The sequence below is a fragment of the Wolffia australiana genome, chromosome 14 (assembly GCF_029677425.1).
Source record: "Wolffia australiana isolate 7733 chromosome 14, ASM2967742v1".
In the NCBI taxonomy this organism is placed as follows: Eukaryota; Viridiplantae; Streptophyta; class Magnoliopsida; order Alismatales; family Araceae; genus Wolffia; species Wolffia australiana.
The window spans coordinates 5,384,385-5,400,896 of record NC_135848.1 but is presented as its reverse complement, the minus strand read 5'-3'; the positions used below and the strand labels follow the sequence as shown (position 1 = coordinate 5,400,896).

The 16,512-nt window shown below is 39.3% G+C and overlaps 1 protein-coding gene across 3 annotated transcripts; it reads right to left on the bottom strand.

Annotated features, from left to right (window-relative positions):
- Positions 1-3,751: 3,751 nt before the first annotated feature.
- On the bottom strand, positions 3,752-10,100 carry LOC144711971 (endoribonuclease). 3 transcript variants are annotated; one of them, XM_078586137.1, is made up of 13 exons: positions 9,944-10,100; positions 9,441-9,613; positions 9,247-9,318; positions 8,716-8,795; positions 7,741-7,966; positions 7,611-7,643; positions 7,440-7,522; positions 7,253-7,325; positions 6,878-7,190; positions 6,166-6,497; positions 5,165-5,472; positions 4,289-4,640; positions 3,752-4,023 (listed from the first exon to the last, which is right to left on the bottom strand). In XM_078586137.1, exons 2-13 carry the CDS (start codon positions 9,516-9,518, stop codon positions 3,808-3,810), a joined length of 2,166 nt encoding a protein of 721 aa, XP_078442263.1. In that variant the 5' UTR covers positions 9,519-9,613; positions 9,944-10,100; the 3' UTR covers positions 3,752-3,807. The 3 variants fall into 3 exon arrangements, with proteins under 3 accessions (XP_078442263.1, XP_078442262.1, XP_078442261.1); XM_078586136.1 differs by having other exon boundaries at positions 9,441-9,696; positions 9,944-10,094; XM_078586135.1 differs by lacking the exon at positions 9,944-10,100 and having other exon boundaries at positions 9,441-9,898.
- Between the last annotated feature and the right edge of the window lie 6,412 nt (positions 10,101-16,512).

Here is a 16,512-nt window from a genome sequence, read left to right as displayed (position 1 = left end):
CAGATGTCGGATGGATATCAGTTGGGCAAACCCTATCGTCCAGTCACGAGATGTCCTTGGTGTCTCAGGTCAGTGGACACTTATACAACTGTGACATGAATCAACCTAATTGGTGTTAGATATAATACCATTGACGGATTCATACAGATCAATTCAATGTGCTCTTTCTCCAAAGAGCACCCTATGTATGTCCTTAGTGTCGGTACACTAATAGCCACAGGATCAGCTATACTTATCGTATAAGTAGGATCATCTAGTGCTATTTTATCCGGATAATTTGATCTCCATCTCGACTATCCATCGAATAGGAATATTTATAAGACATGTTTAAGGACAAGTGATCATTGTATTATGAACTCACCATAATTCACTAGGTCATTGCATGCATTCATAGACTTCATTATAATCATCACACTAGAATAGTAATGAACTTAAATAAACATGGTGGTGTGATTGGCTTGACAGCCACATAATATCCACCAAACATGGCCAAGATCGGACCAAAATTCAGGTCTAGGTTTAGGTTCATGGGTAAAACTGGACTGAGACAGGACCATGTCATTGCCTAGTTGTGTTCATAGACCAATGTAAACCACCCAATAGGGGTTTTATATATGTTAAGGTTTAGTGTTTGTAAACTTGTGTAGGTGTGGCTTACTTACAATGAGTTATCCGTTGAAGGACTTGTTAATTCATTATCTTCCCATCTAAAGTGCTAAGGTGCACTTAAGACAAGACAATAAGTGCAAAGGTGCCCTTTGGACAAGAAAGTAACTGCTAACGTGCACTTTGTATCAAGCACCTTAGCACTTCTGACAGGAAGATAATGAAATAACAAGCCCTCCTACAGATGACTGGTTGTAAGTAAGACACACTTACAAACTTTTACAAACACTAAACCTTAACATATAAACCTTCCAGATGATATTCAGGGTTATATCTACATCAGTTTATGAGCACAACTGATGTGAGACGCTTTGGACGGTTTCTTTGTCTCAACTAGAATTTTATAATCGGAAAACTGTCCCTTTGAGAACAGCTCGTCGGGAAATTGATGCAACCATAGCATCCTGATTCTGTCTGACATCACGGAAATAAAATAATAGAAGTACTAAGGTTCTAGAGAAAAAGAACTATAAAATGGAATTTTAGTACATTTGTCCCAACCATCAGTAAGGGTTCAATGACCCATTAGCCTGAATTAGTTCATTCTTCTTGGGCTAGGTGAAGGCATTAGTATGGGATTGACATATATATATTTATTACCATCAGATTGACATATTTTACTATCCACGTAGGTTGATTCATGGTACACTACAAGCTTGCTATATAAGTTAATATTACCCACATAGGACCATTAGCTCCACCAAGTATTTTTAATAGAGCATCTAAGAAGAGATTCACATTAATCAACCAATTGATGTGTTAGGTTCTACGGAAATTGACGGTATGAGATAAATTTGCGCAATAGGAAATATGAATCAAAGGACACATTTAAAACTAAAACCAAAAACACCTTGATGATAGAATCACATCGACTATAGTTGAGTCTGATACCATTTGTAACTCAAACAAGTAATCTCAAACAGCCAAAGTGTCCCACCTATATAACATATCCGTGTATTCTTCGACATGTTGAATCTTCTCATAGTCTACTCGATTCAGTGCAGCTAAAGATAGGGAGGATCTTCTCGCCAATCATGTCACACCAGGCGGGAGAGTGCTCAAGCAGAATGAAGGACAAGGGGGTGCAGAGTGGGAGACACAGCGGAGAGACTTGTACGGGTGATTTTCACTTTGGAATTTTTATCATTTTGTACATAACACATTTCTTTCAATAAAAATCTTATATCTAAAGTATACCCTCCAATTCCTGGCAAACCTTCCATGTGTGAACCCCTAGGCTCACAGAGAAATCTATCTAGTTAGTTACTCCATTAGCCCACAAATCATTTAACATATAATTCAATTAATTAACTAAATCCAAAAAAATATAAATTAATCTTAGACCTATTTAACCTAACCAATAAATCTAGTCTCCAAGTAGGGTTGGTCCTTTCGTGCGACCGGTGCGGAAAGAGTCCGATGTGCAGTCTGGTTCGATTTTCCAGACCGCACATCGGACAATAATAAAGTAGTTCACACGGCACATCGACCATGGGCATGTGTGTGCTGCGAATGTGTGAATCTATCCGTTTTTTTTTTAATTGCGGCGGCGACAGTCTCACTTCCATCTTCCATCGGACACTTCCACATCGGAGATGCTGCTCGCTTGCTACTTGGCGTTGAACGCAGAAGAGTATCATGCAGTTATCGTGAAGGTTTTCCGGCAGGTTCGGCTGGAGCTCGATCCGCTGGGATGCAGTTTTGTAATTTTTGTTGCGGTATACTCTGTTTGACTGCAGTTTATATCTTCCCCCTCTGTTTCTCGTTTGTTTTCGTCTCTACTGGTATAGCAAAGCTCAGCTTTTCTCTCTCTCTCTCTCTCTCTCTCTCTCTCTCTCTCTCTCGCTCCCTTCTGGCATAGGGAAGCAGAGTTACCCTCCATAGAGTCATGCATTCCTCCTCTCTCTCTCTCTCTCTCATCTGCTCTTGGATGACAGAAATCATGCACTGTGTCTCTCTCTTGTTCCTCTCTATCACTCTCCTTTCGCTCTCTCGTTCGTCTCTCTAACACTCTTCTCTCTCTCAGACGCTCTTCTCTCGCTCTCTCTCCCTCTTTCTTTCTCGTGCTCTTCTTTCCTCGTTCCTCTGTCCCTCTTTCCCTCTCTCCCTCTTTCTCTCTCGTGCTCCTCTCTCTATCTCGTTCCTCTCTGTCCTTTTTTCTCTGTTGTTCATCTCTCTATCGCTCTTCCCTCGCTCTCTCATTCTCTCTCCCTCTTTCTCTCTCTTGTTCCTCTCTGTCCCTCTTTCCCTCTCGCGCCCTTCCATCTCCTTCTCTCTCTCTCTCTCGTTTCTCTCTCCCTGTTTCTCTATCTGTATCCCTCTTCTCTCATCCTCTTTCTTGCTCTTTGTCACTCTTCTCTCTCTTTCTCACTGTTCTCTCTCCTGCTCAATCTTCCCTCCCTCCATTGACTACGTAGCTCGGTCCTCTATTGGTCTCTCTTTCTTTATTGTTTTTCTCTCTCTCTCCCCCCTGCGCGAATTTGTACAATGTATGATGCGATTTTTTCGCACAAATTCGTACCGGTCATCGAACTACCCCTTTCGTGCGATTGAAATAATCGCACAGCGGCCCAAAAAACAGGGCCGGACTGCACGATCATCCCTACCTCCAAGCTACACCACAATTTTTGGAAGTTACAAAAAAATACACACTCAAAAAGGGAAAACGAGTTCCTGAAAGAAAATTGAAGCCTAAAATGTTACACAAAATTCAGTAAGAGTTGCAAAAAAATAATCTACTAATTTAGTGGACAGGAAAAAAGAACTCAATAATCTGTCTCATGTTCAGGACAAGGATTGACAAATATTGTGGTGAAATTACTCCAACAAATGGACATTTTCTCCATGCGTTGTTTTTATCCAAGTAATTAGTTCGATGAGCATTCTTACAACAATCAGGTGTAAATAGCTTCATCATTAAAAGAAATCAGACTGATTAGCTTGATCAGGATAAATCATCAACATGAAATTTGATGTTCTTTTAGGTTTTTGTGCAAATGTTTCTTTTTGAAAAATGTACAAATTTTTTAGGTTCAACAACAGGGGGATTGTTGAATCTCCAATGGTGATTAAACTGAAAACGCAGTGCAAAATAACTTCCACGTGTAAATTAACCAATGCATGGTCGAAATCAACCATATGTCAAACTTTAGAAGCAAATAATTCGCATGTAAGTAAATCATCCATGGATGCAGATCTACCAGAGCTCAGAACAGGAATAACACTGAAGATAGTATCATCCAGAGACCCACTGTTCCTATCTGATCCCTGAGTCAACTCAGACAGAGCCTGGGCCAGTATGAGCTCCAATTCATTGGCCTCTGTACACAGTGATGTTGAGAAGTAGAACCTCAGACTCTGCACAAGGAGGGAGAAACATAAACCCGAGAGAAAGCTTTTCTATTCGAAATAATCACGACGCCGACAATGGGCCCAACCATTCCCTCGACCGCTTAAGCAAGGGAGTTACTTTATTTATGAGGGAAATTAGTGCTCTATCAGTTGCTTAACGCATGCAGCAAGCCTAATAATATCCCAATATAAACACGGATCTTCTAGTCTATGCCGACGACAACAAGAAAAAGGCCTGCAGTTAAAGAGAGTACAAAAAAAGAGTACTTACAGTTAAATCTTCCCAGACGAATCGGTTATCTTGAAGGATGCTGATTGCAAGACAAAAGCAGAACTGCGAAATTCTTTCCACTTGTTTCATCGGGATGGAAAAATGAGAATTCGACGGTGCTTCTTCAAGCCCTGAGCATAACTGCGGAATAAGATTCCGGGTGACAGAGACAGTGGCCGCGCATATCTTTCCGGGAAGAACCCATTTCTGGCTATAAGATTCATGCACAACTGAATGTTGAAAATCCCACGACTGTGGTATTGCGATAAAGCTGGAGTCTTGTTCTTCAACTTGCTCACTAGCTTCCATATCTTGGGGAATGTGTAGCACTGGCTTTACTTCAACAAGAGCCCTGTATGATAAGTAAATGTATTGGTCTCAGTAAAAGAGCTGCACAAGGAAGAAGTGATGCCTCTCTCTCTCTCTCGTTTCTTTCTCTCCATCTCTGTCTGCATCTCATAAGAACCTGGAAGTTCCTATCGGGGAGAGGATGGGGGAGGAAGGAGAAGAGGCCGGGTTAGTTGTCGGTGGAGGGACAGGGTAATGCTGGGGTGGACTTCTGCAACAACAGGGGAGAGGCCTTGGCAGAATGGACATCGTACAGAGGTGAAAGAGAGGAACCAGCTTGGTTATACCAGTCTGAACTCCTATACACAGTATAGGCAAAAATGCCGAAAATACCGCTATAGGACCATAGCACTATATCTCTCTCTACCCCATGCTGGCACAGATAAAACACATACACCCAGGGAGATATAAGGGGAATGGTTCAAAAGTATGCAGTATCTGCATGCTTAGATTTGCGCCTAAATAAAGCAGTAGAGAAAGAGAGAGGTGCTTTCAAATCATAAAAGGCAGGGTAGAGAGAGAGGGGACCTCTTTGGCAGATCAGGAGCTAGAACATAGAGAAAAACAGGGTTAGAAGAAAATCCCCCCTGTTTCAAAAAAGCCTCCACCTTCCACTGAACTTCACTCTTGTCCTGAACAGAGAGGCGAGAAGAGCAGTAGATGACAAGGAGAATTGCAGAGGATGAGATCGAACCGTTGAAGCAATTAGCCACTGCATCGCAGTTTTCCAAAGCCTTAATAATTTCGACACATGGTCCCCCCGGGCACAGCGTCATGGTGGGAGGGTCTAGCCCTAACTGCCCAGCCATGTAAAGTATTTCCCCATCTAATGTTGCCTAGAGAGAAAGAAGAAGAAGAAAAAGAAATAGAATATCAGGATTGGATTAAAAGAGAGATAGAAAATATCTAATAGACAATATTTAATATAATTGAGAACACAGGAAATCTTTGGTTTGGGAATAAAATAGCTGACGAATATTGATAAGAGACGTCTACACTCATCTAAGTTGTTTTGAGATTGTTACATGCTTCACGGAATCTCTACATGTTTTTATCCAAAATCTAACATTAGAAACTCAACCGAGAAATCACATTACAGTTCGATGATTCATCGCTAAGAAGTAGCCATCGAAATCCATATTGCACTAGTTTTTTTATTAAAAAAATCCAAATTAAATGAAATACATCATCATTGAAAGTATAAAGCCGAAGAGGTGTTAATTACAAGATACAAAAAGAGTTTAAAGGCTGAGCAACCCAAAAAAAAAATTTGTAACGTCAGGATTCATTATGGATAAGTGAGTTCTTGTTTTGGTAGCAGTAAATATTATTGTTAAGTACATGTAAGACCTAAAGTGTCTCGCGTCTTTCTTTTTGATAAAAATTATATGGTCCCACTGTTTGAGACTTACGTTAGATAAAAAGGAATTAAAAATCACATATTTACCATAGAAATCAATAAAAATAAAAGCAATAAGCTTTTTTTCAATATTAACTGCAAGATTTATTTCCATACTACAAAAACTTACCTGGCTATATGGACCTATGCAGCTGGGTGCCCAACAAGAAATGCTTTGGACATGCAGGACATTTTTCCTCTTGTTTCCGGAGACAAGGACCTCAACATGCGCATTACCACGACCGACCTCATCTAAAGGCAATTGAATTGTGCTACGGGAAGGCACACCCATGTGACATTTCTTCTCTGTAATAAACTTAAGGTACTCTTCATTCGCAAGAGTGAATTGATTCATATCAGAAATATAAAGATGAATGTACAAAACCTGCGCCCAATCAAACCCATTTTTGTTCAACTCTTGCTCTACTTTTCCCAAAACGCACGACAGATCTTTCCCTACACCTGTGGCAGTTCAGAGAGTGCGGAGATCGTTCAGGGTTTGTTAGAAAGTGCCTTGAATCGATCAGCAGAAATCGAAAGAACTCAAGTAGCTTAAATAATGATTTTGTCTACTGAAATGTCCATATAGAAAGATCTACTTATTTCTTCGCTCCTAAAGTCGCGCCTCTCGTCATTTTCTTGAATGCTTTTAAGGAAGAAGAGAATCACGATGTCCAGAAGTACAAAACGCAATAAAAACATCTTATTACTTATACAATTGGGAATCAAATCCACAATGTCAAAACGGTAAAAAAAAAAAGAAATCGAAGAAAAGGAGGGAAAATGCATAAAAATGTATAACATAATAAGAATGAGTCCTGTATTTCTCAGCAGCTACTCACCATTCGGAGTTTGGGGCGTGTTAATAACCCGAGCAGAGATAGAAAATGTGCTCCCTTTGGTTCTTGAAGTGCATATGTTATTGTAATTATCATGAAACGAGTCGTACACCGAATTGACCAATGGGCATGCAACAATATTCGATAGGTAATCCTCGTTCAGTTCATACACTCGTGAAGTTCTTTCGCCGCTCAAAAATAAACATCTGTCTTTGTATTCCAGGTGAAAGGCCAATGGATGAAGAATCCCAACAGAAGCGATGGAGTCCTCTGAGTGAAGAAGCACTTTGAAATCATCCAGGATTATCTGGGCATTCTGGGAAATCAAGTATTAGCTCAATGTAAGGTAGAAAGCACACGAAAATTTCAATTTCATACCTTAAATAATGGACAGTCTAAAGTCAAAGTTTCGTATTCTCCTCCTTCGCCGCAGACATTTATTCCGTAGAGTCTACCACATGCATGTCGTTGAAGTGAGCTTGTAGAAATAATCAGAGAACTATTCGAAGACTATCTTCCGATGATAAACAATTTAAGTATATCTCAATGTAGAATGATGCCTTACTCTTTCAACTTCATTAGATGAGATTTCATGGCACTAATTTCCTTCCCTAGGTGTTCTGAAGGCTTTAATCCAATCGCTGCAACCTGAAGAGTTGCAAAAAAAAGGAAAAATCTTACATAAATTTGACGACAGTGACAATGTGAACTTTTGGAAATCCGAGAAGAAACTTACCTTAACAATGATAGCCTTGATCTCATTCCTTATCTGTGGAAAATAATTAGGATTTAACTTAACATGAAAGACACGGCGGCGGGGCCATTAGTGAAACATTAAACGAGATGGAGTTGAACTAATCAAATACCATCTCTTCTAGAAGAAAGGTTTGGTCTTGCTTCCATAAGTAGGCTAGAGAAATGAGACCTAGTCGCGAGCATACACTCTCCACTCTCAACCTTTGATAATCCGAAGCAATCGCCCCAGAACACACAGCCGTCACAGAAGGAATTCTTTTTTTAACCTCATTAAGCAAGATGAACATGTCTTCGACTTCGTCGCCTGAGGTCGCCTGATAATTGAGGAGCTGATGCCTGGAAATGAATAAGCATGTAAAATTTGTCCTATCTTCCCATTTTCTGAATAGAAATTTCTAAAAGAAAAAAACTAAACGGTGTTTCCCGTACTAATCAAGCAAGGTCAGGGAACTGTTACATGACTAATAGGGTATTTTCATTTTACATATTAAGCATCAATTTAGCTGCTTGTTTCATGATAAACCCAAAGATAATCCTGAATTTAAATGTTTTATAGACGTGTCAAAAAACTAGATAATGTGGTAAGAACTTAGAGTTGACAATGATAAAATGACAGTCCTCTGGTTTTATGTTCATTTGTCACCTTCCTATATTTTTTGTTAAATTTGTGTTTTTATGAGGTGTGTTACTGGCCAACTTGAGTGATAAAGCCATCCAAATGGCCTAAATCACGATCATCAAATTTTGGTTTCGTTGATCTAGAAGACAGGCTACGACCGTGATGTCTGGAGCATAATCAGTTCAACTAAAATTCTTCGACCTTAGATAATTACATGAAGAACGTAAAGAATAATATTGCAATGGAAAAATCATGAGCCAAATGAGAAGAGCACTGAGAGGCATTGAATAGGAACAAAAATTACAAGTGTTATGATCCCAAGCCATTGGAATAATGATAGCACTTTCTCATTGTTTAGAATTGGAACAAAGAAAACAAGTCTTTAGATTCCAATCCATTGGAAGAAAATTAGCCAGCCAAAAAATGATCCCAATTTTTTGTATAGAAGAATGTGTTGGATTATCACCTAGAGGATCCTTTTATCCTTCTCCTAAATAAAGGCACGCCCATGCACTCTGCATAGCTAACTAAAATTTGATGGCCGACCTGTAAAAATAGTGAAAATTTCAGAAATAGGATCCAACATTAAAGCGGACAAACGGAAAAACCAAAATCCTAGAACATATCAGAATGTGATGTCCTTCTTAAGAATACTACCACAATTAATGGTCGATTCTCCGCGTAATCTTGAGTTGGACTTTTTTTAAAGAAAAGAGGGAAGATCACCCCAAATCAATTATCAACCCATCTTGATATGGACTTTGAAAGTTTAACCTTGGTCTATTCAACTTAAAACGGAAACAAAACTCTCAATTACAACCAGTCATTGAACCTTATTTAAACTGTTTTTTAAAAAGGGAAGATCAACCCGAAATTAATAGTACATATGATCGTGAAAAATACATGACCGACCAGCCTGATCATCTTTCTATCCTTGCTACCTACTAAACCAGTACGATATACTGCTATTACAAGATAAAGGAAAGTTGAATCATACAGTCTGGAACATGTAGCTGTCTAATTCATCGACAGACTCCTCCAATGGCATTAAGTTGGCCAACGCGACAATCTGCACACAAAAAAATCAGGATGGAAAATGATAACATCAATAATGAACAATGATTTGATCATCCCCTAATTTTATAAGCATGTACACGCATCTCATCATATCAGAATTCAAAAGATCATTACGTCGTGGCCATACTCCTTGCATCTCATCATGGCATAGCAGCTATCTTTTCCGCCGCTAACTAATGCCACCACCTTCATTCTTCCTCTTCAATCGAAGCAAACTAGAAGAATATTGAGATTTCTCAACACAATCGAAGGTTAGCCAAAGATTCTATCTTCCCCACTGCTTCTTCCTGCGTGGAATCAACCCATTTAATCACTCTGCAACAAAATTTTACCAACCGAAGAATCCCAAAAGCAAAGATCGCAAATCCCCCTGTGCAGAAATTTCAACGGAATGGGAAATAAAAATCGTCAGATGATGAAAAAAGGAAAGGGAAGGGTAAACTGGAGGAGACCCAGATGAAGATTTTTGTTCTGCAGATGATTTTTAGTTAAAAAAACTCGGCGACGAAGAACTGGAAAGCTGGATATTGATAACGAGAGAGGGAAATCTGGAAATTGATAACGAGAAAGGTAAAGATTTTAGTCTGGTGAATGATCTAGGAAAGTAAACAATGAACCTTGATGGTTCTGCCGCGATGTACTGTGAGCCAGAACTGATCTATGAAAATTTCTTACTTCCCTAAATATGTTATATAGTTCAGTATTAAGGTGTGCTAGAATACGAACAAAGCAACAAATAGATGATGAAAACTCCGATATTTTGACCGCAGGGGAGGCTAATGCTAAGGTTTTGGAATGAAATAATGAGATAAAGCTGTTGGGTTTTAAGAGCAGTACCAGCAAATGTCAAGGTTTTGGAATGAAATAATGAGAGAGAGGTGTTGGGTTTTAAGAGTAGGACCAGCAAATGTTAAGGTTTTGGAATGAAATAATGAGAGAGAGGTGTTGGGTTTTAAGAGTAGGACCAGCAAATGTTAAGGTTTTGGAATGAAATAATGAGAGAGAGGTGTTGGGTTTTAAGAGTAGGACCAGCAAATGTTAAGGTTTTGGAATGAAATAATGAGATGAAGCTGTTGGGTTTTAAGAGCAGTACAAGCAAATGTTAAGGTTTTGGAATAAAATAATGAGAGAAAGGTGTTGGGTTTTAAGAGTAGGACCAGCAAATGTTAAGGTTTTGGAATGAAATAATGAGAGAAAGGTGTTGGGTTTTAAGAGCAGTACCAGCAAACGTTAAGGTTTTGGAATGAAATAATGAGAGAAAGGTGTTGGGTTTTAAGAGTAGGACCAGCAAATGTTAAGGTTTTGGAATGAAATAATGAGAGAAAGGTGTTGGGTTTTAAGAGTAGTACCAGCAAATGTTAAGGTTTTGGAATGAAATAATGAGAGAGAGGTGTTGGGTTTTAAGAGTAGGACCAGCAAATGTTTACAAACCATTATGCTGGGGAGAAATAAAAATATAAGTACAGTATGTTGAGGGTATAAATGTTAACAGCTAGCACTCCCCGTCAAGCTGGGAATGAATATTTGTCATTCCAAGTTTGAAGATACGCTTCTTAATAAAGGACTGTGGACCCTATTGGTAAGAAGATTCGCACATTGCGCCGCTTCGTTGACATGAGAGGCACAGATTGTGTCGTTTTCCTGCTTTTCTTAGATGAAGTGACCGTCAACATACTCATGTTTGGTTCTAGCGTTATGGTCCAGATTGTGAGCGATAGCAATGGCAGATTGGTTGTCACAGTTAGACATAGTTGTTCGGTTCGCTTTGTGTGAATCTGCGTGATTTGTTTGTTCTGATTGGTTTTTCGAACAGAACAGTAACAAATTCGCACAGATCACCCGTGTGCTGTTCGAATTGTTCGTTTTGTGAAAATTTTTATTAAACTGTTTTTAAAGAATAAATATATGTATATTTTTATACATATGTTTATTCTTTAAAAACTTATTAAAAAATATGTTTACTCGGCAGCCTTAGCAATCTGCTCTCTCCCTCAGCAGCACGGCGATTAGTTCCCTCCCTCAGTGGCTCGGCAGTTTCTTCTCTATCTCAGTTCCTCCGTCCTCGGCGATTTCTTCTCTTCCCCAGTTCCTCGGTGATTTCCACTCTCCCTCGGCAGCTCAGCAATTTCCTCTCTTCCTCAGTTCCTCGGCGATTTCCTCTCTCCCTCGACGTCTCAGCGATTTCCTCTGTGCATAAATTATTTATCGCCTTAACTTAATCTTATTATTAGGATCATTTGGTAACTAAGACTATTTCTTTAATAATACATCCACACTTAGTAAAGAAAAAAAATAATCTAAATATTTTTTCCTGATAATTTGTGTGAACTGTGCAAATTTGTAGCAATGTTTGCAAATTTTAAAAATTGTGAAATTTTTTTTCAAAATTGTGTGAATTTGGTTGAATTGTTCTAATTGTGAGAAAAGTTTTTCTAATTTTAACACACAAAAAAACGTAATAAAGAACAAGGCCTTGTGCGGTTCTTTTGTGCAATTTTTTTGTTCTTTTCAAAAGAACAAAACAACCATGTCTACTCACAGTAGAGCTTGATTGGCGCAGGAAGAGAAATATTGAGCTCTTCACATAGGTGTTTTATCCACAAGGCTTCAGAAAGACCCATGGTAGGGCCCGAAGTTAAGGTTTGGCAAGGATCGTGATACGACAGGTTGCTTCTTACTTTTCCAGGATATAAGATTACCCCCAAGGAGGGCACAATAGCTTGAGAGGGATATTCAATCAACAATATTACCTGCATAATCTGTTTGAGTGTAAACTTCAAGGTTAGTGCGACCATTGGATTGAAAAACAATTCTGAGTCCTAGTGCCCTCCAGGTATTTGGGTAAGCAACGCGCATCACATTCATGAACTTCCTTGGGGTCCTGCATAAATTGACAAACTAACCCAACAGAGTATGAGATATCAGGACTGGTATGAGTGAGATAGATCAGTTTACCAACCATATGTTGATCGGTCAATTGCCATGGCCAAGTCCCAGTTTGTGATTTGGATCAGCAGGCATACGGGCTGGTTTACAACCCAATAGGCCAGTTTCATTCAATAAGTCCAAGGTGTACTTAAGTTGGGATAGAAGGGAAGTAAGCGAGCCATATGCCCATTAAATATTTAAATTTTCCTAGTCGTTTCAAGTTCCTGGGATAGGTGGGATACAAGTTTCTGAATTTCTTCATGATCATCCCCTATGAGAATTATGCCATCAACATATACGAGTCATAAGGTGATGCCCTTTGGAATGTTTGAGGAACAAGGTATGACCATGTTACTTCGTTTAAAATGCATGGACTTCAAAGTGTTGGAAAGTGCTCCAAACCAGGCATGTAGTGATTATTTAAGTCCATACAAGGATTTGTGCAGTTCGCATACAATATGACTATTTTGTGCAATCTCGAATCCATGTGGAATGTGCATATGTATGTCTTCTTCCAAGAAACAAAGTAGGGAAGTGTTCTTGGCATCAAGTTGATTAAGGTTAGATCCTTTGATAGCTGTACAAGAGATGAGTACGCATACCGTGGTCATCTAGGCTACCAGAGCACAGTTTTCCTTGTAGTCAATTCCCTGCAATTGTGTGAATCCTTTAGCTATTCGGCATGCTTTGTATCACTCTATATCCCCATTGGGTTTATACCTAATAGTGAAGATCCAACCATACTCTCAAGACAACAATGTTCAAGGATATATGATGAGTTTTATGCCCAATTACTTCTTTCCTAGAGACGTTAATTAGCTTATGTAAGTGATGTCTTTCAGCTCGCGTAAAGGGGCTCAAACATCAAATGAGATGAACATACTAAAATTTCATTTTATGACTTTTTTCCTCAAACCTTACACAACTAATAATAACCAAAACTTCCGCAGTTTTTCTGTCCCCTATGACATATGAACCCGGGATGCCAAGTGTGCGCCAATCTCCTGATGGAATGATTTCGGAGGGCCTAAAGAAATGGGACACGAGACGAGATGAAAACCATCACGAGCTGTCTTACCACCCTAAGTAAGCAGCATCCTGTAACGGATGCAGACGTTTCACTTTAACGAATGCAAATGCTCCGAGAGCTGGCATCCAATGGCACAGGAAATAACCACGACCCAAGAGTCGGTCGTACTCGACACTGTGTTTTTGCCAATAAAATTAGTTGTTAAGTCCAGTCTGTCTCAAAAAGTCCAGCCTTAAATGTGACTAAAGGGTAACTCTTTTTTGCCTTTGAGAGGTTTAATATTCCATTACCCAATCACCAGGCTATTTCCGCATGTGAGAGGTTCTTCTGCTGCCAGCCTGCCATTGAGGGTTTCTAGGGTTTCCACCACCACTCCTTCAACGGCTGACTGGTAATATTTTTCTTCCTCTTGATTCCATCCATGTTTGATTCTCGAATATTTGATTTTGCAAGTTTTGTTTTTGCTCTTCCCGTTGATCCCTCGGTTCAAATTGTATTTGCCGGATTCCAGTTCGCAATCTCTTTTGCTCCCAGCTTGAACTAGGATGAGCGAATCAAATTTTGAATGATTCATCATGACAAAAAAATTTCCATGAACGAGCTTCTTCATGGTTCAAAACTGAAAATGAACATTTTCAAACTTTAGGAAGAAACCCATGTTTATCCTCATCCCTTCCTTCTCGTTCAATTTTTCTTTTGAAAGTTGACACTATTCAATCCAGATGATAGTGCTCCCTACAAGCTATGAAACCTTTGCGCTCAATTTAATTTCAACTGGAAGCTGTTGGCACTGTCTCGCTTGCTCTAGTTCTGCTGAATTGGTGGTTCGTGAATTGAAATTTGATATGGAACATTATCTGGATGCTGCTGAGGTGTTGTGTAGATGGCGAATTGTCAAAAGATCAGGAATATCTGTATATTGGCGCACGTTTACCATGGGAAGATGACGTTGGCGGACCACCTGATTGCGGCCTGGGCCAGCAGGCTGGTCCATACAAAGCTCACCGGGTAACTGTGATTCATGGACCACCTAGAGGAGGAGCAGTAGCAAGGAATCACAATGAAGAGTTCCTCAATTTCTCTCCAATTGCTCAATTGAGCACAAACTCACCCCCATGGAGACCTACACCAGGCTACAATGAAGTATCCACGAGGTCAACAACATAATCAGTGCGTACCAGTCTGAGAACTACCTCTCCGATGTCGACTCCCTCTTCGTCAAAGGGGTCTTAGGCCTCTGGTGGTTGTCTCTTCCTGAGGCCGTCCTTTCCATGGTTGTTGATAACCTCCCAGACCATGTTGCCAGCCCAGTCCCTCCATATCTCTAGGCTTATTAACCAGAGAGGAGACACGGTGGAGCCTACTGATAATCTCAATTTGAGGGTTAAAATTTATCGTCGGTGATTGATATTATTCAATAAAATTATATGTTTAACTGTACTTAAAAATACGTAGGTAGTGATGAGTACGGATTGTCTCCACAGGGAACAATGATTAAGGAATTACTTTCTTATACTAGTGATGATCAACAAGAGGATCGACGAAAACAAGATTCAAGGATGTGATCTAGTGATATAGATTAAAATACGTAAGTTATAAGTTAATTTAACTTAAATAAAAGAGTAAGTGCACGTGACACACATGATGATGGACGATGGTATAAACGACAATAGTGATTGGACTTGGAATGGTACAGTGGCGAGGATGAAGAGATGAGAAAAGAGAGTTAAATGAAAGTGCAAGAATGATGACAAACCCTAATTACATTAACTATGGCGTTGGGAAAGAGACAGCGTAAGGAGAAGATACTTATCTTAAAACCTTACGTTCCAGCAGGATCACGTTGATTTATGAGTGCTGGTAAGCTCCCCCTATTCTCCAATGCTTCTCCCCACACACCCAGGACACAAAGAACACTCTTGATGGATCTCAAAACTCACTATCTTTCAATCAACCCACAAAGTAGTAGGAAACAAATTCAAGATGAATGTGACAATGATCCAGGCTCTTTTTATAGATCAGAGGGTATGGATAGAAAGAGGAGGGGAAGACAAAGAAACGCTGAAAATTTCAGCTCAATCGGAGTTGTAGTTCAAAAGTTATAGCCGTTTGAAGTTGAAGCAATCCTAGCCATTGATTTCCTTCTCTCTCCTCATCAACGTCCTCGGTTTCTGCGCCTGTTAAGAAGTTAGAGCACTTGGTATTCCGTGTGGTTGACCCTTCGTATTCCGTGCCATGTGTACTTGAAAAAAAGATAAATAAAAACGAAGAAAAAACATTTCAAAAACCTCTCTTTCTTGAGGCTGATGTGGCGGTGCTTCAGCGCGCCCCGTCACCCTCTTTTTTCTTCTCTTTTCTTTGTTGGAAATGAGTGGACGTGAGCGTGTCACGTCACCATGCACCAAAAAAAGCCAAAAATACTTAAAAATTCATATTAAACAAAATAAAAGCCCAAAAAATATGTATAAATATATATTTTGACTCAGAAAAATCATATCTTTCCAAATTGAATGTCAAAAAATTCTAGAAAAATCATATTCTGTCTAAAAAATTATATTGTTTTAGAATTTATTGTTATAAAAATCATAAAAAATGCAGAAAATTTATAAATTCATTCTAAAAATAGATTTAATCATTTTAAGCTTGACAACATGCAAATATGAGTAATTCAATGCAGATCAACATGTAAATATGATCATATAAGGTACTAGAAATGTATGTTATCACCTACCTTCATGGAGGCGGAGGAGGTGAGAAGTGGCGTTGAGGACTGAGACCCCTCTGACACCTCCCCAGTTGCTGTTCAAAGTTGAAGATAGAAAATTTGAAACTTCATGCATATTTGTATTTCCACCCAGTGCGAGGGTTAGTATATATGACTGTTGTAAGGCTCTCGGGTTGTATCTGAATGTCCTTACCCCTTGATTCATTATTTGGATGTTTGCCTTAAACAATGAATGTGACTTGTTTTAACTCAACTTTTCTCTCGCTTTTGCCAATCTTCTCTGATCTCTCATCGTAGAGTCCTAGCTCTTCTTCATTTCATCTTAGCTGGAGTCGTGGATGCACCCAGGTTATCAGAAATTCCAGTGAGGCATCAGAGCTTAACACAAATGCTATCTCTCTAATCTCTCTAACATGCAATTGTAACTCCAAGACACCTCTATGTTTCAGTGATCTATTGTAGCCTATTTTAATTCTATTTGAGGGAGTACTCCTCTGCATTCA